The 27,793-nt window shown below is 48.7% G+C and overlaps 2 protein-coding genes across 12 annotated transcripts in view; both read left to right on the forward strand.

The window, feature by feature from the left end:
• Positions 1-14,333, forward strand: part of UHRF1 (ubiquitin like with PHD and ring finger domains 1) — an 18,150-nt gene extending 3,817 nt beyond the window's left edge. For 3 of the 4 annotated variants that reach the window (XM_080359107.1, XM_080359106.1, XM_080359109.1), the window contains 16 exons: positions 609-771; positions 3,370-3,630; positions 4,307-4,479; positions 5,265-5,480; positions 5,664-5,770; positions 5,917-6,103; positions 6,779-6,902; positions 6,994-7,101; positions 7,785-7,889; positions 8,755-8,861; positions 9,698-9,860; positions 9,964-10,101; positions 11,109-11,220; positions 11,339-11,496; positions 11,740-11,838; positions 13,015-14,333. In XM_080359107.1, coding sequence (XP_080215233.1) covers positions 619-771; positions 3,370-3,630; positions 4,307-4,479; positions 5,265-5,480; positions 5,664-5,770; positions 5,917-6,103; positions 6,779-6,902; positions 6,994-7,101; positions 7,785-7,889; positions 8,755-8,861; positions 9,698-9,860; positions 9,964-10,101; positions 11,109-11,220; positions 11,339-11,496; positions 11,740-11,838; positions 13,015-13,161 — 2,358 coding nt within the window. In that variant the 5' untranslated portion in view covers positions 609-618 and the 3' untranslated portion in view covers positions 13,162-14,333. The remainder of the gene's footprint in view (positions 1-608; positions 772-3,369; positions 3,631-4,306; positions 4,480-5,264; positions 5,481-5,663; positions 5,771-5,916; positions 6,104-6,778; positions 6,903-6,993; positions 7,102-7,784; positions 7,890-8,754; positions 8,862-9,697; positions 9,861-9,963; positions 10,102-11,108; positions 11,221-11,338; positions 11,497-11,739; positions 11,839-13,014) is intronic. The other variant, XM_080359108.1, reaches the window with a different exon arrangement.
• Positions 14,334-16,355: 2,022 nt separating this feature from the next.
• The window catches only part of KDM4B (lysine demethylase 4B), an 81,537-nt gene continuing 70,099 nt past the window's right edge, over positions 16,356-27,793 (forward strand). For all 8 annotated transcript variants that reach the window (XM_080359274.1, XM_080359275.1, XM_080359276.1 and 5 more), the window contains exons 1-2: positions 16,356-16,571; positions 27,279-27,435. In XM_080359274.1, coding sequence (XP_080215400.1) covers positions 27,301-27,435 — 135 coding nt within the window. In that variant the 5' untranslated portion in view covers positions 16,356-16,571; positions 27,279-27,300. The remainder of the gene's footprint in view (positions 16,572-27,278; positions 27,436-27,793) is intronic.

Below are 27,793 nucleotides of genomic sequence, written 5' to 3' on the forward strand. Positions count from 1 at the left end.
CGCTTGGCTTTCGGGGCTGGCGGCGGCGGGGGCCGCTGACACCCCCTTTTTTTTTCCGCCGTCGGACCAAAAGCGATTCCCGCCCCGTCCCGAGGTGCGTGTGCGGGGTGTGGGTCCGCAGCCGCCGGGCGATGGGCGGGGGCTGCTCCCGGGGGACAGCGTGGAGACCCCCGCCTGGCGGCGGCCCCTTTAAGACCGCTCGCTGCCCCTCGGCTGTCATTTGCATGTTCTCGCGAGAGCGGGGCCGTGGGCCGCGCGGGGCGGGGGATTCCCCCGCGAGAGCCGAGGGAGCGTTTCAATTGTGGCGCGAGATACAGTTGGCGCGCGGCGCCCGCCCGCGAGGCGGCCAGAGAGTCACGGGCGCAGCTGAAGCCGTTAGCGCAGCGTGGGAGGGGGCGGGGCCAAGCCTCCAGTAGCCAATCGCTGCTGGAGCCGGCCGGGTTGTCGACCAATAGCGCGGGGGGGAGTAGAAAGTGGGCGGGGCGAGCGGCTGGCGGGCCGGGGCGGCGCGGTGGCTTGAGCGATCCCATTGATACGGTACCGGGCGGGCCGGGCTCCGCGGTTCCCGTCGCTTTAACCCCGTTCCGTTCCCTCCCGGGGCCGAGCAGGACCGGCGCCATGTGGATCCAGGTGCGCACCATGGACGGGAAGGAGATCCACCGCGTGGACTCGCTCTCCAAGCTCACCAAGGTGGAGGGGCTGCGCCTGCGGATACACGAGGTGTTCGGGGTCGAGCCCCACCGGCAACGGCTGTTTTACCGGGGCAAGCAGGTACCGACGGGCCGGGGGGGTTTGACAGCCCCAGCAGCGGGGGCGGGGCCGCTCGGGCGCCTGCGGGACCCCCCGCCCTCCCCCGCCCCCCAGACTCTGTCCCCCGCCAGCTGGGGAGGGATCAGTTATTTTATTGTATGTTTCTTGCATGAAAACGGGATATTTTGCTGCCATCTAGTGACTCCGGGCTCCCTCTCCCGCTCCTCTGCAAGAGCAGATAGTGGGCTTCATTTTCCCACTTGCAAACGTGGGGTTTTCCTTATTATTTCTTGTCTAGTGCATTGCCTTTGCGAAGCATCTCTGAGCGCACCAATGTTACCGCGGGCTTTGCCATCTAGCGCTTAAAACTTCTCAAGCCTTGTGGGTTTTATTGCTCTGGAAGCCGTAAAGGTCCCGTTTCTGATCTTGCTTTGTAGGCTGGACCAGCGAGGTCGTCGCTTTTAGGTTCTTCTATCAAAATCTCATTAGGTGCGGAACTCGCTGTGAAATCTTGAGTGAATCATTAGTTTATTGTGTTCTCGACAGTATATTTGCTATCACAGTTGTAATTTCTTCCACGTGAGTTAATAACGCGTCTAAATTAGTATTAAAGACAATTGAGACTGTTTTCAAAGGCTTTTTCCATACCCTGTGTAGCACCAAACCTTCCTGCTCGAGACACGTCTGAACCAGGGCTTGGTCATTCAAATACATTAATTACAGAAATAACGAGTGTAGTCTGAAATACTGTGAGATGGGGGGGGAATTAGACTCTTTTTCCACACTTCCCTCTATTTCGGGGTGATTAGAGCGAGCTGCACATGATAATTAGCAGGTGCGAGTGTAGGATATGGGAGTCCACCTGGAATAGCTTTAATTAACAAACTTGGGGACTGGTAGGAGTAAAAGAGGCTTGTAGGAATATGTAGAATCCGAAGGGCTCGTGTCACCTCCGTTCTGCTGTGTTGGTGTAAATTGGGGTGCGGTAATTAACCATTTGTGGTTGTAGATAAAGCGATAAGAGGGGACACTCACAACCGTCAGACTTCCCGACACAGAAACCTCTGTGGGCGTCTGAGGTTAAACAGATTTTTGGTGGGAGCAGTAGCATCCTTGGGAAGGATGCTCTTGCCTAACAAAGATAATTCTTCTTTGTGGAATTCCAGTAGTCCTTAGTTTAGGCGCGGTTTTAGGCAGAAACAGTTATCCGGTGTGATCTAACCTCTTAGTCACCGTTCCCCGCCGCGCTCGCTGGTGCTTTGGCTTTTTGAATCATCAGGAATGTGATTAGTTATTAGTTAAAAATGAACAAGGATGTTAGGGAACTAGTTGTTAATGAAAAACCCGCCTCCTGTGTCAGGGGGACGTTTTCCGACGCCGCGTTTCTCTCAGGGCCCCCCGAGCTCCTGCGGTTTCCTGCGCTCTCTGCCGTTCCAGTTCTGTCCGCACCTGTTGTCACTCGTGTTCTTCGGTGATAACGGCGCCGTGTTTGCGATCCCGGCTCTCCGTTCAGAAGAAACAACCCATCTCTGCTTTGTTCTCATGTATCTCAATGAGTCTTCATCTCGAAACCAGAAAAAAAGAAGTCCAGATCGCTTCCTGTACAGTCAGATTTCCAGGGATTGTTCCATTGCCATTTTATGCCATAAATCAGAATTGAATTATCATGGTGATTCCTGTGAAATGTAAATTTTTGTGGTTTTGCTCTGTTTCCCACTGATAGAGAACAAAGCCCTGGGGGTTGCTTTTTCTGGTGGTTTGGGCTGGAAGGGGACGATCATTTCCTGTATAATTTCTTACTCAGACCTTAACTATGTGGTGAACTTGTCTAAACTTCCAACTGCCTGACAGTTTAACTCTAAAATGGTTGCGCTTCTCGGGGCTCTTGAGGGGAATTGAGACACGCTGGTTCTTTCGCAGGGGTAGGATCTTGATTTGACTACGTACGATGCAAAATACGCTCTTAAAATTAGCGAGGGTGTGAAATGAGGGCACGCCTGGCCGCGCTCCAAACTGATTGGCTGCTTTCAAGTTGAATTGAACCTCTTTTGATTTTACTTTCAATGGAAAAAAGTTGTGCGCTTTCCCAGAGAAAAGGTGGCGATTAACTCTTGGGCTTCTGCTTAGGCCACGTTTAAGAAGGCGATGTTGTGACAATAAGCTGGAGCGTACACAATTGAATATAAAGACTAATTTGTGTTAGTGTTACGGGATGTCTGAATGACAGAACTTCGGAGTTTGTACGGCATGTGGAATTAGCTTTAAATCTTGATGGGAACGTAGGGGATCTGTAGTTCTTTAAGTCAGAATGTACCACAAACCTTCCCAGATCCTGTAGAATTCTGTGTCTTAATCTGGGCAGCAAGTCTAGCGCAGCGTGGGAGTCTCGCTCTTGTAGCTGGTAGAGCCTATTGAAAAAAAGAATATATTAAAGAACGTATTAAATAGGAAGAAGAATGATCTCTAAGTAACTGCGATGCAGAAGAGCTGCCAAATTCCTCCATTGTTGATGGGTCTGAAGCACCGTGGCCTCTCGACGCACGGACGCGATGGGTGGTTTTGAGCCGGAAAGGCTCCGTTGAGTGAAATAACCGGATCCTTGCGATGCTCTCCCTGCAGATGGAGGACGGGCACTCCCTTTTCGATTACAGCGTCGGCCTCAACGACATCGTGCAGCTCCTGGTCAGGCAGAGCCCGGTGGTTCCTCCTGTTGCTCAGGACAAGGCGCCCGAGCTCTCCGACACCGACTCCGGCTGCGGCTCCGGTCAAAGCGAATCGGACAAGAGCTCCCACAACGGCGAAGGCGCCGCGGAGCCGCAGGACCAGCCCGGCACGGCCGCGCAGCCGCTCTGGACCGACCCCGGCTTCGGCCTCTATAAGGTGGGTCGTTAAACAGCTGAAATGAATTAAAACTGCGCTTTGGGGGGGATTTGGTTCTGCGTAGCTGAGAATTTCTGACGATCTTTCACGCCTCAATTGTTTCCTTTTTATTTGTAATTTTTTCTTCAACCCTCCAACCAACCCACAAACCAATTAAATGCAACACTATGGGTCAAAATATTTTCCATTTTAGCCTTTCAACTAAAACTACAATACATTAATTGCTTTTTTGCTTGGAGTCACTGCATTTGTCAAAGCCGAAACGTTCTTGTATGAACAAAAGAAAATCTCAACCGGCTGTTCAGAACCATTTTCTTCTCCGTTTCAATGGATTTTATTACAGATCTGGTGATGTCTTTGCCAGACTATGAGCAAGACAGTTCTGGAAGCCTGTTCTAGAGTAACTCGTCATGGTTGGTACTAAATAAGCTGTTTGTACGTGTTGGTCTCAATGGAATTTTAGCCTTAAAGGTTCAACCTAAGAAACATGTAGGGCTGCACAATGGGATTGGGAAGGCGAAGGAAATCTTAATTTTTAAGACAATGTGTTAATTATCTTGATAATGCTGGTGTTCTTGAGGTGGTTGAGTCCTCGGGTAGACTTGGAAATCAATGCTTAGTTTGATACTTCGTTTGCTAATGCATTTCGCTGAGCGCTGTGCTTTGCTTTGTGTAGATCAATGACTTGGTCGATGCTCGTGATACGAATATGGGAGCGTGGTTTGAAGCCCAGGTTGTGAATGTCACCAGAAAAAACCCGCCAAATGAACCAGCTGACAGCTGTGCGGACCCCAATCAGCCCGCAGCCGTTCCTGAAGAAGATGTGATATACCACGTCAAATACGAAGAGTGAGTTTTGTTCGCTTCTTGGCTAATAAAGTCATTTGGGTCATGATGTTGATGGGAAATTTTATTGTAGCGATCTACAAGGTACAGCAGAACGGGGCTGATGCAGTAATTACATTGGTGAGTCCTGTGAATCCCAGAATCCCAAAATGTCAGGGGTTGAAGGGCCCTGGAAAGCTCATCCAGTGCAATCCCCCCATGGAGCAGGAACACCCAGATGAGGTTACACAGGAAGGTGTCCAGGCGGGTTGGAATGTCTGCACAGAAGGAGATTCCACAACCCCCTGGGCAGCCTGGGCCAGGCTCTGCCACCCTCACCCCAACAAGTTTCTTCTCATATTTAAGTGGAACCTTTTGTGTTCCAGTTTGCACCCATTGCCCCTTGTCCTGTCACTGGTTGTCACCAGCAGAGCCTGGCTCCATCCTCCTGACACTGCCCCTTTCCATCTTGATCCCCAGCAATGAGTCCCCCCTCAGTGTCCTCTTGTCCAGCTCCAGAGCCCCAGCTCCCTCAGCCTTTCCTCACACGGGAGATGCTCCACTCCCTTCAGCATCTTGTTGCCCTGCGCTTACAGTTGGGATTCAACAGGATTTCTGGGGGCTGGAATCGCCTTTTTAGAAATACCCAAGTTGAAGTGGGACACAGTGGTAGCAGAGTTGGACCGTCCGGTTCTGGCCGTGTCTGTGTGGGACAAGATTTTCATTCTTCATGGTTTTCTTGTACGTTGTGTGGCACTGGTCCGTAAATCAACCTTCTCTGTCCCTCTTCGCCTCCCTTCTGCTTCAAGTTATCCAGAGAATGGAGTTGTACAGTTGAGTTCGTGCGACGTACGGGCTCGTGCACGGACTATTTTGAAGTGGCACCAGCTCGAAGTAGGACAGGTGGTGATGGTCAACTACAACCCCGACGATCCGAAAGAGAGAGGCTTTTGGTACGATGCGGAGATCCAGCAAAAAAAGGAAACAAAAATGGTCAAGGAGCTGAATGCAAAGATAATACTTGGGTAAGCGAATTCCTAAAGAATAGAAATGTGGAATAAATTGAACTATTCAACTCTCCTTGAGCTTTCATGAGGTCAGAGCGAGTCCGCTGAAAAACCAGCGTGACACCAGTGGTGTGGGAGAATGGTACCGATGCGGATTCATGCTGTCTGATCTTTCTGATTGTTCTCAACTTGTCCTTGCAGGGAAGCTGGTGACTCCTTGAACGACTGCAGAATTATTTTAGTGGATGAAATCTATAAAATTGAAGAACCAGGCAGTACTTGTCCGCTTAGTGCCAGGCCATTAAAACGTGAGTCTGTTGCAAAGATATTCTGCTAACTGTCTTTGTGAGGATCAAAGGTCCAAGACGCTCGTAGCTGTGACTCTTTGACCATTTCCAGCGTATCTTGGTGCTTTCTGGAGTCTGAAGTAACCCGTGGTTTCTCTTTGCTCCAGGACAAAGTGGACCTGTGTGTAAAGCTTGTAAGGACAACCCCAACAAGACCTGCCGAATTTGTGCTTGCCATATCTGTGGAGGTAAACAAGATCCAGATAAACAGCTAATGTGTGATGAGTGTGATATGGCTTTCCACATCTACTGCCTCAACCCTCCCCTTAGTTGTATACCAGATGATGAGGATTGGTAAGTTCTAAGTACGTGTGTGTGGTATCGCAATTACCATCTAATTAGGAGCAGAAAGTGAGGTCTAGAGCTTTAGGCTCACCCTTAGGTGCAATATTAGGACTGTAAAGAGAGATTTGTGTCTTTTTTGTGTTGTTGTAGGACTTCGTAGCTTTCCTTGAGCATCAGTTTAGTGGCTTTCAAACTTATTTTCCTAGCTTTTGGATCTATTTGCCTGTTCAAAGAGAAGTGCCAGGTACCTGTAAACCAAATGCCAACCTGATGCCAGGAGGCTTAACATGTATCATGGTTTTTATGGGTCACTTACAGGTATTCACAGCTCCCATCACCATATGAGGCTGGCAATATATACTGGTTTATATATGAAATATATGTGGTGATAGACATACTTCACTAACTATATCTATATGCATATAGATAGTGAAATATATGGCTTGCGTCCTGTCTCAGCATTTTATACAATGAGTTTTAGGAAATCAGCTGGTTTCCTGACACATCTGCAATGGCTTTAGAAGGTGGTGCAAGCACAGGTCTAATTCTGGTGCTGAGAGTTGTCTCGGTGTCTTGTCTTGTTTCACTTGGGGAATTTGTAGCATAACTCAGTATGTTTTGAGCAAACTCTCTTTTCGTTTAAGGCTTTGCTACTAGTTAATTGTCATTGACTGGTGACTTTAGGTATTGCCCTGAATGTCGAAATGACGCCAGCGAGGTGGTTTTAGCAGGAGAGAGATTAAAAGCGAGTAAAAAGAAACAAAAGATGGCATCTGCTAATTCATCCTCGCGGAGAGACTGGGGCAAGGTCAGTTCAACCAAAAGCCGTTTTATATTGAAGAATAGCGCATGTTGGTTCCTTGTAATTCTTGGCTGATGGGTCCCGCCCTTTGGAACAGGGTATGGCCTGCGTGGGTCGCACGAAGGAATGTACCATCGTCCCCTCCAACCACTACGGGCCGATTCCCGGCATCCCGGTTGGCACCATGTGGAAGTTCCGAGTTCAGGTATGAAGCTGAATCACCGGCCTGAGCCACCATAGGAGACAAACGGGAATAACCCATCTCATGTGAGAAACCTGAAGCAGTTAATCTGGGGAGTGTATGTCACTGGATATGTAAGAGCAGAACAGAAAGAATTCTGGCTTTGTCCAGGTCAAGTGTTCCATAACTAATGCTGCATTGTCCAGTGGGTTGGGTTTTTTTTCCTTCAGTGCTTTTTTTGGTGACTCAAAACCCCCAAACCAAACATCTTTGTTGCCAGTAGTTTCTCCTGGAGATGTGTTCTTTTCAAGTATTAGATGAGTGTTGCTATTGCAGGTCTTTCAAGACCAATCCCCTTATACAAGCGTTGCATTTTAATACCTGCATTATTCTGAAATCCCTGGAGCTTTTCACTAAGAAACCTCAGTGAGAAAGATGCACATTTCTAAACTGACATCACAAAATAATATCCACATGTTCCATTTACTGAAATATTCAACAGCTTAATTTTTACAACAATTTTTCTTTCCCCTGCCTGGAGTTTTTTCAGGATAGTGGCGAGAACAGTTTTACCCTGTCTTATATGCAAAACAAATGTTAAATAGTGTTATTTCTTATCTTATTTTCAAGAGCAGTGGGTGGTTATATTGTTTGTAGGCTGTTGACAGCAGTTGCATTGCAAACCTTGTTATGGTTTCGTTTCTCAGGTGAGCGAGTCCGGTGTTCACAGGCCGCACGTAGCGGGGATCCATGGCAGAAGTAACGACGGCGCTTATTCCTTGGTTCTGGCGGGAGGCTATGAAGATGACATAGTAAGTGAATCTGCATTATTTATGTCTGAGAACCCACCTACCACGCAGCTAAAACAAAGACTTGGCTTTAATTACTTTTTATATGATATCAGACATTTCCCCATCTTGATGAAACTTATGTTTCTCAGAAGAGAATTAGGCAAACTACAATATGCTGAGCTGAGAAATAGGATCATTTAAATCAAGTTTAATATCTGTACATCAGCTTTTAATCCATAAGTCCTTAGCTGCGTTTTCAGGTTCTCCATCGTATCCGCGGTTTGAACATTCTCACAGTATGTGCTGACAGATCTTTTGGTGTCAGAAGAGTGTTCAGAACAAAATTGGAGACAGACGTTCTGCTTCTGCATGAACCGTTTGGTTCTGCTGGCCAAACCTGACCCGCACGGGGCTGCACCAGGTCCTGCTGCTCGTTCTTGTTGCGAATCACTGGTGCGTTACCTGCCCGCACCTCTTCACCCCAAACGCCTCTTAGAACTTGGAGCTGGGGAACAATTTCTTCCCCAAAGGGCTGTGGGGCGTTGGAACAGGCTGCCCAGGGCAGTGCTGGAGTCGCCATCCCTGGAGGGCTGGACAGACGGACATGAGGTTCTCAGGACGTGGGGCAGGGACAGGGGTTGGGAAATGGTTGGACTCAATGATCTTGGGGGCTTTTCCATCCAAAATGATTCTATGAAAACGGAGCCTGGCTCTTCTCTCTTGACAATATAACAGGACCAGAGACTGAGCTGGGGAGCCTAAACAGAGGAAGCATCTTTGCTTTTTCTGAGAATACTGTGTTAAAGCTACTTGATTAAAGGACTCTGCTGCTTTTACTGAAATGTGTATTTTCTTAATCTGTCAAAACCATCTGTGTGTGTTTCAGGATCATGGAAATTCCTTCACGTATACGGGGAGCGGAGGGCGTGATCTTTCTGGAAACAAACGCACAGCGGAACAGTCTTGTGATCAAAAACTCACGAATATGAACAGGTTGGCAACTTTGACGCTCCCTTCCTGACCTTAGTAGTAGCTGGGAATCTGTTTACAAGGGCCTGTAGTGGCGGGATGAGGGGTGATGGTTTTAAACTAAAGGAGGGAGATTCAGGCTGGACATGAGGAAGGAATTGTTGCCCTGAGGGTGGTGAGAGCCTGGCCCAGGTTGGCCAGAGAGGTGGTGGATGAACCATCCCTGAGACATCCCAGGCCAGGCTGGACGGGGCTCTGAGCACCCTGAGCTGGTGAAGATGTCCCTGTCATGGCAGGGGGGGCACTGGGGGGCTGGGACGGTCCCTTTAACCCAAACCCTTCTATGAGTTTATGAAATTAAGGAGCAGAGCAGTAAACAAGTGTAGAAGTTTTCATACTGTCACCTGAAGACCTTTGCAGCCTTTTGTCACCTTTGGAGACCAGATCACTTGTAATTTTGAACTGTTGCTCTTACAAATAAGCGTGGACTTGAGTAGGTGGGCTATTAAGGTACCGTAATGAATAATCGACATATTTAAAACGTGGTCTCCAGCCAGGAGGCTTAATTTCTATCTCCCAGAATTCTTAGTGTAATATGATACTTGAAAATGTTACTATGTAAAATAACAAGCAGAGCTCCTGGCTACATTGTTTATACAAAGAAGCAGGAGGTTCTGGGTCTTTGGGAGCCATCGCTATGGTTCAGCACAATGCCACTGCCAGTGTGTTGCTCTGGGTAATCTAGTTAGCTTTCTTACCTCTCGATAGTGGGTTTCCCATACAAGCTTTGCGTTCTGGAGTTGTGATTCTGCAGAGTTGTGCCTGGTAAATACAGGGGGTGATGGGCCTTTCCCTTGCAGGGCTCTGGCTCTGAACTGCAGCGCTCCCATCAACGACAAGAGCGGGGCTGAGGCCAAGGACTGGAGGGCCGGGAAGCCCGTCCGGGTGGTGAGGAACGTCAAAGGAGGCAAACACAGCAAATACGCTCCCGTCGAAGGGAACAGATACGATGGAATATATAAGGTAAGAAGGATTTGAACTCACCTGCTGAATTGGGGAAAGATCACTTGGTTACGGCCAAGGGGTTTTCACGGTGTATGATGGAATTGCATCCGACTTGTTTTAGGTTGTGAAATACTGGCCCGAGACGGGGAAATCTGGATTTTTAGTGTGGCGTTACTTACTTAGGAGGGATGATGAAGAACCTGCTCCTTGGACCAAAGAAGGAAAGGACAGGATGAAAAAGCTTGGCCTAACAATGCAGGTACTTGTTTGGGACATCATCGTGGTTCCCCCGGGCAATGAATTTGATGGATCACAGGAATCTTTCTATTGTACATCCTTACTGAGCATGATCCTTGTGTAATAATCAAGATAACTCCCCTTAGAGTGAGGGGAACACAAGTGCTTTTAGTCTTGTGGGTTGTTTTCTTTTTACATCAGGAGGCTAAATGGGCAAAACTCCCCTTTTTGTACAGAATTTCTATAGTTTCACAGAACCACAGCATGAACTGAGTTGGAAAAGCCCTCAGAGCTCATCCAGTCCAAGCCTTGGTCCAACTCCAGCCCATTGACTAGATCATGGCACTAAGTGCCATGGCCAATCTCAGTTTCAAAACCTCCAGGGCTGGTGAGTCCAGCACCTCCCTGGGCAGCCATTCCAATGCCTGACCACTCTCTGCACAGAATTGCTTTCTCATCTCCAGCCTCAATTTCCCCTGGCAGAGCTGAAGCCCATGGCCCCTTGTCCTATTGCTGATGCCTGGGAGAAGAGCCCAATCCCCACCTGGCTAGAACTGCCCTTCAGGTAGTTCTGGAGAGTGCTGAGCTCAGCTCTGAGCCTCCTCTTCTCCAGACTAAACAAGCCCAGCTCCCTCAGCCTCTCCCCATAGGGCTTGTGCTCAAGTCCCTTCCCCAGTCTTGTTGCTCTTCTCTGGACCCGCTCCAGCACTTCAATCTCTTTCCTGAGCTGAGGGGCCCAGAACTGACCACAATACTCCAGGTGTGGCCTCCCCAATGCAGAGCACAGGGGAAGGATCACTGCCCTTGTCCTGCTGACCACGCTCTTTTGGATACAGGACAGGACACCATTGGCCTTCTTGGCCACCTGGGCACACTGTTGGCTCAAAACCAACATAAAAGCTCTGCAAGAGCAGGGATTTATTGCATCAAATAAGAATCCCAGGGATCATTTTGCGACATGTAACAGTCTTTACGTCCATGAAGTGGCGTGTTTGCATCGAATGCTTCTTGCTTTGTGTTTTGCTGCAGTATCCTGAGGGATATCTTGAAGCCGTTGCAAACAAAGACAAGGAGAAAGAAAATAACGGAGATGATGATTTTGATACCCTGGGGAAAAGGAGAAGGAAAAGGAAATCAGCAGGTTTGTGGAGTAGGCAAGTGGATATGAAAGCCCTGTAGGTTTTTGTGTGTTTTGCCTAGTTACTCTCTTCTGGTTGCATTTGTTTGTGTGTTTAAGAAGTTATTGTGTTTGCTTTCAGGTGGGGAGGAGAAACTCATCACTTCTCCTACAGGAACTCCGAAGAAAACAAAAGTTGAGCCGTACAAGCTGACATCTCAGCAAAAATCTCTTATCAAAAGCGACGAAGCCAATGAAAAGCTGTGGAATGAAGTACTAGAGGCTCTCAAAGATGGACCGGTATGTCGTGGGCTTTGTTTTTCCTAGAAATAAAGTCACAACTGCTGTTCTGTCTCCAGACACAAACGTCTTGGCTGCATTAAAGCAACAGCCTTAGCCCCTTAGCCTTGCTAAGCTTTACAAACAAGCTTTCTATGACTAAAGTGATCACCTGCATTTAATGTAGGGTGGTAGGTGGGGTTTTTTTGGCTGTATCTTTCAGAGAGCAGCAAGAAGTTGTTGATTCCAATGTTTTCTTTCCAGAAATTTCTAAATAAAGTTGAAGAGGCCTTCCTGTGCATTTGCTGTCAGGAGGTTGTGTTTCGGCCGGTCACAACCGTGTGCCAACACAATGTGTGCAAGGTGAGTGATGGACAAAACCCTGAGTTCCGAGCCTTGAACTGACTTGTTTAGTGGTGAGAGAGGTGTTTGGGTGGTAATTAGTCTTTTAGCATGAGTCAGGCGTATATATTAAATCTTTGATTTGATACAAGTTCTTTTGGCATAGAAAAGTCTGTGCTTTAAAGAAACATCCACTGTTGTCGCTGCTCCGATTCCTCTAAGGCTGACGAGAGCTCCAGCGACCCCGGCAGGTGCTGAAGAACCTGCTGGACACTCTCAGGGCTCGTGGGGCTCGGGTTTGTGTTCTGAAGAATGATGTGAAGTTGCCGAAGCTCCAACACCCTATAACAGCTGCAGGGGAAGTGTTGATATTTAGAAATATGCTGGAATGAAATATCTCCACCCCGTAACTGAATGCTGTCTGCGACTGTGCCGACGCGCGGGTGCTACTGCGCATCATGACAGGAGTTTTCACAGAACCCCAGAATGTCAGGGGTTGAAGGGGCCTGGAAAGCTCATCCAGTGCAATCCCCCCATGGAGCAGGAACACCCAGATGAGGTTACACAGGAAGGTGTCCAGGCGGGTTGGAATGTCTGCACAGAAGGAGACTCCACAACCCCCCTGGGCAGCCTGGGCCAGGCTCTGACACCCTCACCCCAACAAGTTGCTTCTCAAATTCAAGTGGAACCTCCTGTGTTCCCGTTTGCACCCATTGCCCCTTGTCCTGTCACTGGTTGTCACCAGCAGAGCCTGGCTCCATCCTCCTGACACTCCCCCTTTCCATATTGATCCCCAGGAATGAGTCCCCCCCCGGTCTCCTCTTGTCCAGCTCCAGAGCCCCAGCTCCCTCAGCCTTTCCTCACACGGGAGATGCTCCACTCCCTGCAGCATCTTGGTGGCTGCGCTGGACTCTCTGCAGCAGTTCCCTGTCCTGCTGGAACTGAGGGGCCACAGCTGGACACAAGATTCCAGGTGTGGTCTCCCCAGGGCAGAGCAGAGGGGCAGGAGAACCTCTCTGACCTACTGACCACCCCCTTCTAACCCACCCCAGGTCCCATTGGCTTCCTGGCCACAAGGCCTTCCCTCCAGCTTGTGTGTTTCTCGGCCTTGTCAGCACCTGGATGAACAAGGGTATAAAAAGATGAAGTTAAGCTGCACATCTGGATTTCTTAACCCGTTATTTTGTCCCCTGCCAGGATTGTTTGGACAGATCCTTCAAGGCCGATGTGTACAGCTGTCCCGCCTGCCGCTACGACCTGGGCAAGAACTACACCATGCAAGTGAATAAAACGCTGCAGACCATTCTCAGTCAGCTCTTCCCCGGCTACGGCAACGGACGGTGATTCCGTAAAGCACTTCTCATTTCCTTGCCTTCAGACTTACTAATGGGTTTCAATGGGCGTAAAAAACAAAAGAAAATAAGAGTAGTCTGTGTTCTCCCACACCCTTAAACAGTCTTCCCTGGTTTTAAAAAACTATGAACTTCAAGGAATATCCTTTTGTATGTTTGTGGGGTTTTTGTTTCTAAATGTTGAATTTGCGTTTGTTATTGGTTTCTTTTCTCCCCCCCCCAAGCTGCCATTCATCAGCACAGAATTCTATTGTTTTTTTAATGAACTTACAAAGTGCTTCTGGTAAGGCTGCTAATGATGATCAAAGTTCTCAGAGCGCCCCCTGTGCCCCCTCTTTTTTAATTAATATTATTCTTCTTTAATTAAAAAAAAATGGCTCGGTTGCTAGAACAATCTTCAATGGGGATTTGGCCATACAGGTAGATTTGTGCATCACCTTGGCAGCATTTTGATGCTCGATTTGTACAAAACGATTCCTGGCTTACGCTCTTTTTTTTTTTTTTAATACCACAAGTGGGTATTTGCCTTTTTGTTTTATTTGAAAGAACTATTTTGGAATAAATTTGCTAAATCAGAAGCCATTTCCTGCTAATTTTGCATATCGAAACAAGCCGCTTGCGCGTAGCCAAGCGCTCGAGCAATACCAAGTTCTACCTCAGTTGGGTTTCTTTCTTTTGGGGACCTGTCCCTCTCGCCAGAAATGCCACTGTGGGAATCACTGAAGCCATTCAAGTGCCTTTTGTCCTTTGCTGAACGACGGGCTCTGAACCACCGTATTTCTCCTTTTTATTTCATAAGCACTGAATTGTTTCAACCTGCCAACCGGATTGGGGTAAAACACGACACTGTAGCTGTAAATGATGAGCGCGGATTTGCAGACGTTCAGGTTTCTTCCTACCGCTTTATGTATTATGGTAACATGATTTCTCTGCCTTTGTTTCGCTGCGTTTCTACCTGGAAATGGAGAATAACCAATTCTGACTCTTTTCTGAAACGTTTTCTTGTACGTGACCCCGAAAAGGCTGAATTTTGTGAATGGGTTTGTCTTTTTCTACCATTACCAAAGTTTGCAGTTTAATACCTCAACGAGACAGGGATGTTTTTAATCACACTTTACTGCAGACAGACTGGAACAAATGTGCCTATTTTTGGTTTACTTAACTCTTACCCTTTTTAAAATTATAATGTTAATATGTTAGGGAAAAAATACACATTTTATAGGTTTTTTGCTGAATTTGTCAATTTTTTGTACAATGTGCAAGTTGAAGTTCTCAAAATAAATATCTTTTCAGATGAAAGTGATTCCTGTTTTCCTTTAACTCTTATTTGAAGCAGCTTTCCAGTCCTAATTGCTTGTGCAGGAATTTGTGTTTCTGTTCCATTATACTAAACCCTTTCTTTGCTAAGACCTAATATTTCCATTATGATTTTTCACGATGAAGTAGTTTGGAAAACACTTAATTTGATATTCCCAAAGATATTGTTATTAAGTGGAATTTGGAAAACAAGCTTTGTCTTCCTGCACAGGTTTCGGTGTGTGGTTCTGAGCAGTGGTGTTTGGCATGATGGATGGATGATGGCAGAGCGGTGGACGTGATCTCCCTTGACTTGAGTGAGGCATTGACACAGTCTCCACAGCATCCTCACAGCTGAACTGAGGGAGTGCGGCTGGATGAGCGGGGAGTGAGGTGACTGCGAACTGGCTGAAGGGAAGAAGCCAGAGAGTCGTGGTCAATGGGGCACAGTCCAGTTGAGGCCTGGATCCAGTGCAGAGCCTCAGGGGGCAGTGCTGGGGCCTGTAGATTCATCAATACATTCATCAATGATTTGGACGAGGGAATAGAGTGACTGTCACAAGTTTGCTGATGACATTGAGCTGGGAGCAGTGGCTGACACTGGAAGCTGTGCTGCCATCAGAGACCTGGACAGGCTGAGAGCTGGGCAGGGAAAATGTAATGAAATAGAACAAGGGCAAGTGTAGAGTCTTGAATCTGGGCAGGAACAACCCCAGGTTCAGTGTAAGTTGGGGAATGACCTGTTAGAGAGCAGCGTAGGGGAAAGGGAGCTGGGGGTCCTGGGGACAGCAGGGTGACCATGAGCCAGCACTGGGCCCTTGTGGCCAGGAAGCCAATGGCACCTGGGGTGGGTTAGAAGGGGGTGGTCAGTAGGTCAGAGAGGTTCTCCTGCCCCTCTGCTCTGCCCTGGGGAGACCACACCTGCAATCTTGTGTCCAGTTGTGGCCCCTCAGCTCCAGCAGGACAGGGAACTGCTGGAGAGAGTCCAGCGCAGCCACCAAGATGCTGCAGGGAGTGGAGCATCTCCCGTGTGAGGAAAGGCTGAGGGAGCTGGGGCGAGGGAGCTGGACAAGAGGAAACTGAGGGGGGACTCATTCCTGGGGATCAAGATGGAAAGGGGCAGTGTCAGGAGGATGGAGCCAGGCTCTGCTGGTGACAACCAGGGACAGGACAAGGGGCAATGGGTGCAATCTGGAACACAGGAGGTTCCACTTGAATATGAGAAGCAACTTGTTTGGGGTGAGGGTGGCAGAGCCTGGCCCAGGCTGCCCAGGGAGGTTGTGGAGTCTCCTTCTGTGCAGACATTCCAACCCGCCTGGACACCTTCCTGTGTAACCTCATCTGGGTGTTCCTGCTCCATGGGGGGATTGCACTGGATGAGCTTTCCAGGGCTCTTCAACCCCTGACATTCTGAGATTCTGTGAGACCAGCGCTACCTCAGGTCAGACCCCTCAGGGTGCGATGCTCCAGCCCCGGGAGCAGGGCGGGTTCACGGTGTCTCCCCGGCCCGGCCGCCATGAGTCTCCTCTGCCGGGGGGGCGCGCGGGTCCTCCCATTGGCGCAGGGCGGCCGCAGCGCCCCCCCTCGCGCTGCTGTGCGGCTCCTCACGTACTCACCGCCCCGCGCCCCTGCCGGAGCCCAGAGCACTGACAGGCACCCCGCGCCGCCTATCGGAACCCGCCTTACCCCTCTCTCGCCCAATAGCAGCTGAGGGCGAGCCGCCGTCTCCAAACGGCCGCGTTCTATTGGCGGAGAGCGCCTGAGCGACGTGCGGGCGACCGCCAGCACCGCCTGTTGGTGGGTGGGCCGTTACCCAGAGCAACCGGCCAATCAACGGACGCGCTGTTCTTGTTGTTCAGTGACAGACTCCGCCATGGGTAGTAAACGCCGCCGCTCAGTGGCTACCGGCCCAATCCCTGCGAAGGTGGCGCCGTCCGCAGCCAACGAGCGAGGCGAGGAGGCGGGCGGCAGGTGCTGGCAGCGGGGCGCTGCGCTCTCCTCAGCGCCTCCCTTCCGCTCTGCCCCCCGCGCCGGGCCGCTCGGCGCTCCGCTCACGGGCAGCTCGGGGCCGCCGCCGCCGCCGAGGGGGACCGCCGGCGGGCTCAGGTACGGGGCTGCCCGCCGTCCTCTCTCCCTCCCCGCGGGGGGCCTGCCGCCGCCTGCGGCTCCACCCCCGGGACCGCGGCGCCGGAGCCCCCCGCGGCTCAGCGCTGCCCGCCGGCTTTCCTCCTCCCTTCCCCAGGCCGAGTCCCTTCCCCACCGCCTCTCCTCAGCGACGGGCCCCGGCTTTGCCTCTCGCTTCCGGACGGCGGCCGCCGCGCCTCCCTCCGCCGGCCGGCCCAGCCCTCGGCCGGGCCCCGGAGACACCGGCCTGTGCGGCCGGGACACCGGCCGGGCCCGTTGCGGCCGCTCCTCCCGGTCCCGCCGCCCGCTTTGTGTCGAGAGCCCCCCCGTTCCGTGTCCCCCCCCCAGCTCACCCGGGCCCGGTCACTCTGGGAGCTCGGCGTTCCAGCGCAGGGTCGTGCGGTGTGAGGGGGAGGCCCCGGCTGGTCCCGCACCCCGGGGGTACCGGCAGCGGGCGCCGTCTCGGTGGTTGTTCCCCGCCACAGCCGATCTCTGGGCACGATGGGTGACAAACCGGCGGTTTCCAGCGGGGTCAGGGGGCTCCGGGGGCTGCGGGGCTGTTCATCTCCCGGCGATGAGCAGCGGGCCCGGTGTGAGGAAACCCGGCACCGGCAACATGACACCGGCCTTCCCCCCTCCCTTTTTTAAAATTTTCGTTCCCCCTCCGGAAACTGTCAAAGTCTTAAGGTCCCATCGAAGCTTTTTTATTGTAATAAGGCAGAGTGGGACGGGAGCAGCCCTGGCTGCACACACAGCTCCCTCCTCTGCCCCTTGGGCACACACGGTACAGGCTGGAAAAGCGAGGTGACCGGCTCCCAAACTGCCGAATGCAGGAATTGTTTGTCCGGTCACGCTTTGGTGACTTCCCCTGGGTTTCAGCTGCTCAGTTTGCTCCTTTTTAAACAAAAATAAATAGGAGATGTACGAGGTTCTTTCGGGATGTCATGTGCGGTGGAAGGGGAAGCTATTTAGGAAACCATCGGAGGTGGGACTTGGCTTTGCTTTGACACTGGCTCTGATCCGCGTTGGTGAAGATGTTGTGTGGAGGTGTGTAGGAGCTGGATGTGTTGCAGAAAGACTACTTTGGACCGCTTTGTTTTAAAGGATTAAAGTCCCAAATTAGGTTTAGTTTTGGACGCATCCCTTAACTTCGATGCTTCTCGTTAGAGCCGCTGCAGGGAGCAGCGCTGCTCACGGGCACGGGCGGTTCTTGCGCTGCTGGTGCGGCCGCGAACGCTGGAGTTTCGCTGTGTGACCCAGTTTGTGCTGGGGTAGTGTAAATACATCATTGTGTTCTGTCAAGCCTGACCGTTCCAAAGTTAAGTTGCCTTTAACCAAAAGGAGTCAGTTTTATGGAATGCTGTTCATCACAAACCTAGTAGCGTTGTTTTTCCCCTTTTCACACGCATTAAGTCACTTGTTTCTTATGAACTTTTCATTTTTTCTGTCGTCTCCTTTTTCTGTGTTGTTAAGATTCACATTATCACTCAATCTCAAGACTAGCACTTAAAAGTTACAGTTACATTTCAGCAATTACATAAACTAACCGTTGCTGTATGGAGGGGTAATTAATTGCTTTTGGATAGTAAGTTCCTAATTCTGAGGTTCCCCTGTAATAAGTGGAAGAAGCTGAGGCAGGTAGAGTGACTCCAGTGCCAAAGGAGTCGGCAGCTGCTTCTTTCTCATTAGTGGTAGGAGTTGCTCCTATGCAAAATATATGTAGGTGGATACGGAGCTACAGTTCGCCTCAGTAAGACCCTCACTGAAACATCTTTTGATGGGAAAATGCTGTTCAACACTCAGTAATGTATTATTCTCATTTTTTGGCTCCTTTTCAAGGTAATTTGCTTAACCAGCCCAGTGGCACCAGCGAGTGTGTGGTGTTAGATACAGAAGTCAGTTTTCTCAGTAACTTAGAACACATGGGCAAAAGAACAAAGTCCACGGGTCTGACATTCAAAGTGTGACTTCAGGGCGAATATGGGGTTTTATATGACGTGTGTCAGGGGTTTCACCAGCTTTTGGTGAGAGGTCGATAGAGAAACGCGCTTCAGGGACAGTGAATCCACCTATTTCCTCTAGATAGTGCAAACACGGTGCTGGAACCGCTTACCGGCCTGTACAGCCGAGCTCTTGGAGCAAAATGAAGGGAAAACTATTTCTAGTGCTGCCGTCAACTCCTGTCATTTGCCAGATAATGTTGTTTTACAGATCTGCAGGCACTCGGCATTTTAAATGATCCAAAATAGAGGCAGCTTCTGAAAACTTCCAACTATTTCCATATAAAAGGTCTCAAGTTGGGAAAACCAGTTTGCCCAGCTGTGCTGGACGAGCCTGTTCAGTGTGTGGGGTTTTCTTGTACATTTGTCAAGAGTTAAATACTCTCGTTTTCTTTTAGGACGTCCAGCTGTGATACACTAAACAGTGCGTTGCCATTCAGGTGGCTGTAATTAACCTTCACATTTACATCTAATTTCGATGAATAGGGAAGCTCACCCTTAAGTAAAAATAAATAGAAATAAGGCTGAGACAACCACGTATCGGTTCACGCGTTAGGAAAATCTCTTTGTGGTCAGAGGGATGATAAACTTTATTTCCTTTTAATTAATTCTAGACAATATAGACCCGCAGGGTGGTGAATTTTCCGCCTTTTCTGCCTCACTTTTTAAGGTTTTACTGTGTGCTGTTGGACAGGATTTGCAGCGCCTGTTCCTGTCTGTCTGTCCGTGTGTTACAAGCAGCCTCACTTGCAATATCGCATCTGTTAATGGCAAAGATGGATGACAGCTAAATATGTCCCTGAAAGCCAGGGATTTGCTTAATATATTTGGATGCCATCAGGATTCTCTGTGGCTGTGCAGGGCGCTGCTTGAAGTGATTATTTGTCTTCTATTGAACAACCAAAAGGTGGTTTGTCCGTTTGCACTAGTGAACTGAAATCCCAGAGTAGTGCAGAATGTACCTTTTCCCATAGGTTTGGTGATATTAATGGCATGTTATTGTTCTTGGGATAATAGAACAGTGGGATGAGGAAGGTGTTTCCATGTTTTCAGTATTTGCAGTAAACTGGTCATTGCTTTGTAAGATATTTTTTTTAAGCTTTGTTTTGGACCGAATGTGTTTTGTCACAACTTATTAATATAATCGCTTATCATCAAGGCTTAACTAAGGTACTTATTTTCATATACATTTTCATGGAGTAAATGATTCTGTGGTATGAATTAAGCGGTTCCTCAATGGTGTTCTTACTGCATGGTCGCTGACACAGGAGAACATGTTCATATTCTGTACTAATATTCCTCCATAATATTAGGTCATTAGTCTGTGTGTCTCTGTCATGTCATGAAGGACCTGTAACTTAATTCTTTATTTCCTTTGCCGTTTCAGAAGGCTCATGAAACAAGCCACAATTCCCCATTTCTCAGAAAACAGATTGTTCTTTTGTTTCCTAAACCTATTTGATAAAAATACTGTATTTGAACGTGGCCTAAGGATTTCCTGAGGTGTTCTGATATTCCTTTGCAATATCCCATAGGCATTCAGGGTAGCGGGGAGGACTTTGAGCCTCTGTGGGGTTTTTGTTGTAGATAAGAAGTTTATATGAAGTTTATATGTTTGTTCTCAGTTCTGTGTTGGCAACCCCAGCAGCTTTGGCTGGATCTATGTGTTAAGGTTTGGAGCTGTAGCTTCCAGAGAGAAGAACTGCGATAAAACGGAGCTGGGAGAGCTTTGAAATTGTCTGGTGATGTGAAACTGGCTCGGTTGTCTCCCAGCTTTTGTTTTATTTGGGGTTTTAAATTTTCACTCCTTTCGGTTGCGCTTTTGGTTAACAAGTGTGAAATGGGGATGAAATGAGATCAGAAATGCCAAACAGCACGCTGTGGGGTTCCCCCTGCTCCTGCCTGTGCCGATGAGGGTTTTAAGCTGTTTCCAGGTGCGGATGAGGGTGGATGCTGTGTTAAAATGCAGTTGTGGAGCTGTACCAGCTGCGTGATGCTTCTGGTCCCCTCCTGGCTTCTCCTTTGGCTCAGTTTCTCCCCCAGCAGATGATTTTCTGGCAATGCAGCTGCTCTTAAGCCTGGAATCTGGGTCAGTGTGTCGCACCCACTCCGGGCAGCACCTAAAGCACCTTGTGCAAAACAAACAACCCAGGTTTTGATTTTACGGTGGCAAAATAGTCGAAAGCACTTAGAACAACCGCATTTGTTCAAATTCCCGCTTAGAAATACCTGAAACGACCTGGAGAAGAAGTTGAGCAAGTTCCTGAGGATGTTACTGCAGGCTTGGGGTTGTGGCAGGTTTGTTGAGGAAATACTGGTGGGAATTAGTCCTCATAAAGGTATTAATCTGATATAGGAATTACCTTTTTGTACGAAGTGGTGCAGTCGAGTTTGCTGAAAGGCAGACATTTTCTGGTAATAATAGACTCAAGTTTGTATCGCTTGCATTGAATTGGAGCGTCATGCATTGAGTTAAAAGTGGATTTAAAGAATTCTTTCATTAACAGAATTCTTATTTTGTTGCTGGTGGAATATCTCAGAAATCTGAAGTGAGAACAAGAAGTTAATTCGGGCACACTTGATCTGTATTTCCTTGGGGTTTTTGTTTCATTTTGTAACTTTTCAGCTGAGGATCAACTTCTTTTATTTCCACTCCCCTTTAATCTACACTTATTTTCATCTCTAGTTTGCCCAGGACATGGAGTAGCCTTGGGCAAAACTCACGGGCCGCAAACTTGGCTATTTTTACCCTCAGATGAGTCAACCCTCTCTTTTCCCAGTTATTATTGAAAGGCCAGGGGAGGTTTAGATATATTTGGATCAATAGACAGGAGATTTCAAGGGAAATTGCCCGGTAAGTCGCTGAAATTAAAAGGTTGAACAATTTGGGTGTTGAAACAAGATTAGAAGGTTTGTTACCATTGATATTCAGTTTCTTTTGTGATACGCGGTGCTGCCAGGCTCTGGTCGTGCTCTGACACATTCAGAGGGTTATCGTGAAAAACGGAGGGTAAGAGGGGTTTTAAGGTTTGGTTGTTATGATTTAAAAACCTTGCTTAAGATACGGCATCTCTCTTTGTCTTTCTAAAGTGCTCCAACAGTAAATTAGTTGCCTGCTAGCAGCTTCCTGCACTCAGAATTCCTGCCCCAAAGAGTGAGCTGCTGCGTTTTCAGCTTGAAATGAGTAATTTGTTATATATTAATGGTTTTTAGGCTTTGTGCTGGATACTTCTATGTCTTCAATTATCTAAGCTATTTAGATGTGCCTCATTTAGATCTTCTCCTCTTTTTTTCTTCCTTGGTATCTAGGACTTATTACACTTCCCTGCCTTGGTTTGCTGTGGGTTGTCCTTGGATAGTTTCCTGCAAGGCTGCATAATTCACTGTCCTTACGTAGCGTAATGAGCTGTGAACTTCATTTTCTTAAGTGCTAACAGCAGTTTTACTGGTGTGACAAGTGCAGTGATGTTTGTTGTCTGCATTGATTAGATTAAGAGTTAGTAGGTTCAGTGTTGTGTAATAAAAGGGCAATTAGATTGAAGAGCACCAGTAACCCTCAATCCATTTTTAGGCATGTGCAAACTCTGGTTTATATATAATACGAGATAACAAGGTCTCCTGTTTGAGGAAGAGACACTACATTGTAGGAGGAGAATTTGTAATAAGTGTGCATTCTAGAAAAGTGTAATCCACTGAAACCTTTCCTGTAGTTGTTTCAGATGTTTGAAACTCTGAGGCTGTGGTTTGCGATGGTGACTTGGTCCCAGTATAAAGTTGGGGAATGACCTATTAGAGAGCAGTGTAGGGGAAAGGGAGCTGGGGGTCCTGGGGCCAGCAGGGTGACCATGAGCCAGCACTGGGCCCTTGTGGCCAGGAAGCCAATGGCACCTGGGGTGGGTTAGAAGGGGGTGGTCAGTAGGTCAGAGAGGTTCTCCTGCCCCTCTGCTCTGCCCTGGGGAGACCACACCTGGAATCTTGTGTCCAGCTGTGGCCCCTCAGTTCCAGCAGGACAGGGAACTGCTGCAGAGAGTCCAGCGCAGCCACCAAGATGCTGCAGGGAGTGGAGCATCTCCCGTGTGAGGAAAGGCTGAGGGAGCTGGGGCTCTGGAGCTGGACAAGAGGACACTGAGGGGGGACTCATTCCTGGGGATCAAGATGGAAAGGGGGAGTGTCAGGAGGATGGAGCCAGGCTCTTCTGGTGACAACCAGTGACAGGACAAGGGGCAGTGGGTGCAAACTGGAACACAGGAGGTTCCACTTAAATATGAGAAGCAACTTGTTTGGGGTGAGGGTGGCAGAGCCTGGCCCAGGCTGCCCAGAGGGGCTGTGGAGTCTCCTTCTGTGCAGACATTCCAACCCGCCTGGACACCTTCCTGTGTAACCTCATCTGGGTGTTCCTGCTCCATGGGGGGATTGCACTGGATGAGCTTTCCAGGGCCCTTCAACCCCTGACATTTGGAAATTCTGTGATTCTGTGACTTTGCACTGTTGCTGTAAAAGTCGTGTTTTAAAGCCCTATATCCAGAGTCAGCTCCCCAATCGCTTTGCACCATGGCACCACAAATCATCAGATTTGGCGCAGGAGGAGAACAAATGGCCACGGATGGGAGCTCAGTTGCTCTCCAAGTTGGTACCACTGTGAAATTTCCTCTTGCTTCAAAGTGCGGCCAGTGCTTTGTTTGCTCAGTGGGATTTTGAGGGCTGTGCTGCTTTTTCCTTTGGCAAGGGGTGCCCGCGGTGCCAGCGCGTGTGCCCATTGCCGTGCAAGCACAGTAACGTCTGTATTTTCTGCTCGGGCGGATATTTCCTTGTGTTTTTTGTCCCCTTCCAACACAACCCAAGTGGAATATTGTGGAGTCACTGTGGATGCTCTGTATCCTCTTCTCACAACGTTATTTTTGCTGCCTGTGGCTTGCACGCAATGGTTTTGTCTACCAGATTTTCAACGCCTACTTTCTCCTTTTTTTTCTGCTATAGGCATATGTTCCAAAGGGCTTTTTCCTTCATCTTTTTGAATTTTGGTTGTATGGTTTCAAGGCCTTTGGCAAAAAGCCAGGATGAGGGTTTTGTTTTGGGGGGGAGATGGTGAAAAATGGCACCTTTGAAGAGGCAGCAGGTTGTTGAAAAGTGGTTTTGCCAGGTGTATACAGTGTAATGTATATGGTAGCAAGGACATATGTCACTTGGGTAGGAGTTCACCTTTAGACCTGGTGCCTTCTGTAAAGGGCTCTGGAGGTGTAGGGTTCTGCTTTATCACAGAAACTGATAATCCCAGAGAGCACGTTCGGTTTGTTTAGCAAGATTAAAGATGGTCTTCTCGTCTTACTGTACAAACAGAGCGAGTCTCTTGTCATAAATTCCACCTGTGTTTTTACTGTTCAAATCCGGATTGATAACGGAGGTTTATGGCGAAGCGGCAGGGCTGGTTTGCTTTCTGTTTTCAATGTTTACCTGCAGTGCTGGTGCCTAAAGGTGGGTTTGTTTCTATTGATAGTCAACCTTCTGTTGGGGTCACCCCCGACTCCAAAGCAGAGGAGAATGAGTTGGAATTATCCGCTCTTGGCGATCGATCGCGAGTGAGCAGCGGGGAACGACTTGAACGTCCCAGCCTGTCCCTGGGGTGAGGATTCCCCGTTCCGAAGTCTTTGAGCAAGCACAGGTTGTTCTCGGCCGGGTTTCTTGGGCCTTTTCTGTGCTGTACAAAGGTTTCAATCAACAGGTATAGGATTTTAGCCACAAAAGTGTCTCAGTTCACATCGGTTTCAGAGGGAAAATTCTCATGTAAAAGTCACTGAAATGAAAAACTCCGCTCTTTGTGTCCATCGAGATCATCTCTCTGGAGACAAGTTTGAGGGTTTTCTTACCACGGCTGCAAATTAGAGGGTATTTCATAACATTTCAGGTTGTTACTCTCTCTTACAAAGGAACAGAATGCATCCAGCTGAGAAAAATACCTTAGTACTTCTTTTCAAGAACTAATAGGGACTTAGACTCTTTCTGCAAAATCATCCTTTTCAGTATTAATAGTGAGAAGAGAAGGTTTTGTTCACATCATCACCATCCACTCCACTTCCACGGCAGAGCTGTGAATGAAAAAAGCTTTGGGTGTTCTCAGAACAGTTGGATTCTGCTGTGAAATCTTCCCGGTGAGCCTATTACAGCGCTGGTTTTTATGTGAGGGTATCCTGAAAATCCCACAAGGAAACTCCCGTCACATCCCTGGGCTTGTCCCGCTGCCTCTGGTCCTTTGTAAAACCAGGAGCTGCGAAGGAATTACCAGTAAATACTGAGACAATTTATCCGAAATACACTGGTGCAAAGCAGTTAAGAAATTGGACACTGAAGCTGTTGAACTGATTCTCCCTTCCCAGGAGCTCCCTGGCTATATTTTTGCAATAACTTAATTAGTTTAGTTAGATGAGCGTACGTTGCAGCAACGTTATCTAGTGTAGGTGTTAACATGTCCCGTAGAATAAAGAGATGGGATTAAACATGGAAAAAACTTGTGCTTTGTCATCTCTGAACTACAGAGTTTTCAAAGTACTGGGTGACGTTGCTTGTGTTGAGGCAGTTAGACCTTTTAATTAATTAATTAAGCTTTGCATGAAGTGGTTTGTAATCCCCTTCCTGGAGCAGATATTTTGATTATTCATTCCCAGTTCAAAGCATAACACCGGCGGTTGCTGGAGATGATCTTGAGGAAAAAGATGGAATAAAACCTGGCTTTGACTCTTTATATTTTTTCCCCTGGTTGCGGTAAAGCTGCCGATCCCGGGAAGGGATCCCTGGAGCAGATGGTGCTGGCACCGATCCCTCGGGACGGAACTGAAGCTCTTTCCCCAACCCCGTGCTGCCCAGCGGGGGAACTCGCTGGCGTTTCTAGACCCGTGTTAAAAATAACACAATCTCAGTGAGATTGCGGTGGAATCAAAGTTCGGGGATGGTTTCCATCAGCGTTCCCCCTCTCCAACAGTCACTTTGCTTTTTCTTCCAACTCTTTACCAGGATCCCAGAATTCACGAATGTCAGGGGTTGGAAGGGCCCTGGAAAGCTCATCCAGTGCAATCCCCCCATGGAGCAGGAACACCCAGATGAGGTTACACAGGAAGGTGTCCAGGCGGGTTGGAATGTCTGCAGAGAAGGAGACTCCACAACCCCCTGGGCAGCCTGGGCCAGGCTCTGCCACCCTCACCCCAAACAAGTTGCTTCTCATATTTAAGTGGAACCTCCTGTGTTCCAGTTTGCAGCCATTGCCCCTTGTCCTGTCCCTGGTTGTCACCAGCAGAGCCTGGCTCCATCCTCCTGACACTCCCCCTTTCCATCTTGATCCCCAGGAATGAGTCCCCCCTCAGTGTCCTCTTGTCCAGCTCCAGAGCCCCAGCTCCCTCAGCCTTTCCTCACACGGGAGATGCTCCACTCCCTGCAGCATCTTGGTGGCTGCGCTGGACTCTCTGCAGCAGTTCCCTGTCCTGCTGGAGCTGAGGGGCCACAACTGGACACAAGATTGCAGGTGTGGTCTCCCCAGGGCAGAGCAGAGGGGCAGGAGAACCTCTCTGACCTACTGACCACCCCCTTCTAACCACCCCAGGTGCCATTGGCTTCCTGGCTACAAGGGCCCAGTGCTGGCTCATGGTCACCCTGCTGTCCCCAGGACCCCCAGGTCCCTTTCCCCTACGCTGCTCTCTAACAGGTCATTCCCCAACTTACACTGAACCTGGGGTATCAGCTGTATTTTCTTGTTTTTTGGAGGAGACCTTTGGCAGATGGATGCCCTGTCAGCTCCTGCCGTTCATCTTGAGGATGGAAAATGCTGTTTCCTCTTGTATTTCTGGAAAATATTTGTGTAGTGAATTGCTCTTATGGCTGTAGATCATAATCTGAGGCAGCGGGAGGTGCTGTGGGGCTGGACCAGCACATGAGAGGCTGCGATTTGATGCATGAAATTCCTTTAAAGACTGGGTTGGGAGGGCTCAGACTTACAGACCATTGTCCATTTTTTACATGAAAGTTTTGGAAGGTTGTATAAAGCAACAATATATCAGTGTTGCTCTGTTTTGTTTGGTTTTTCTTAACACAAAGAGCATTTTTAGTAGCATCTGGAATACTTCTTGACTACTTCAAAATCAATTTAAATCCCGACATACTTTGCTTGTGCTTTCAAAGTCGCGTTTGACAAAGCAGAAGCTCCGTGCTGCCCTCTCGTGATAACTCGAGCATATTGTACGTGCTGCCGTGGGGAAGATTTTCATAGGTACGTTTGCAACCAAAATAGAATAGAAATACGGGGTCAGGAAACCCAAGCCCACCGAGCGTTCTGGTGGGGAAAACGCTTTGAGGGGCAGCTCTGAGGGTGGTTCTGATGAACCGAGGGGCCGATGCTGGCTCTGCATCTATATTTAGGCTCTGTTCAGTCTCAGATGATACCAGTATCAGGACTTCCCTGATACTTGAGCCTTCTTAGGGTCCTGCCAACAAATAACTAAGTGGATTTTTCGGGCAGAGCTCTTTATGTTAGAGGATGGTACTTACAAATACTTACAAATACTTCCTTGGCGGAGCGGGGGAGAGAAATGAAAAATCAATCTAAGCCTTGCTGTGAAATTCATTAAAGCACATCGAAAGAAAACAAACCTTTTAAACCAGTATTAACTTCCTCTCTTCTTTCATCCTTTTTGTCTCCCATCTCCAGGCAGTGCCAGCGTGCTAGAAGGATGGGGTCGGAAAACCAGCAGAACCCTGGCTGTAAGATTATGACCTTTCGTCCCACCCTGGAGGAATTCCGGGACTTTGGGAAGTACATCGCCTACATGGAATCGCAGGGCGCTCACCGGGCAGGGCTGGCCAAGGTGAGTTGTCCTCCCTGGGCTCGGCTTTATCCCGGGTGGCCATAAGGTTTGATTAGTTCGCTTTCATGTAGAGAGCGGAGTGTGGGGTTGAAAACTGAAACAGAGGTCGCAAGGACAATTTATCAGGAGAGGAAAGGTAGAGGAGTTACAGGCCTTTCTTTAGAAGTCTTTATTTGCAGGATGGCTTTTCCTAAATCTTAACTGGAAAAGGACACTCCAGCCCCTGCAGAGATGGGTTAAGGGTATTTCCAACCATGCTGCTGTTTCTGAGCATACACACAGTGTATCCACATGCAGTTCCCAAATTTCTGAAAGCCTTTTTGGCCTTCAGGAAGCAGCTCTCCCACCGGCTCTAAAG

Source organism: Nesoenas mayeri (genome assembly GCF_963082525.1).
Source record: "Nesoenas mayeri genome assembly, chromosome: 25".
Taxonomy (NCBI): Eukaryota; Metazoa; Chordata; class Aves; order Columbiformes; family Columbidae; genus Nesoenas; species Nesoenas mayeri.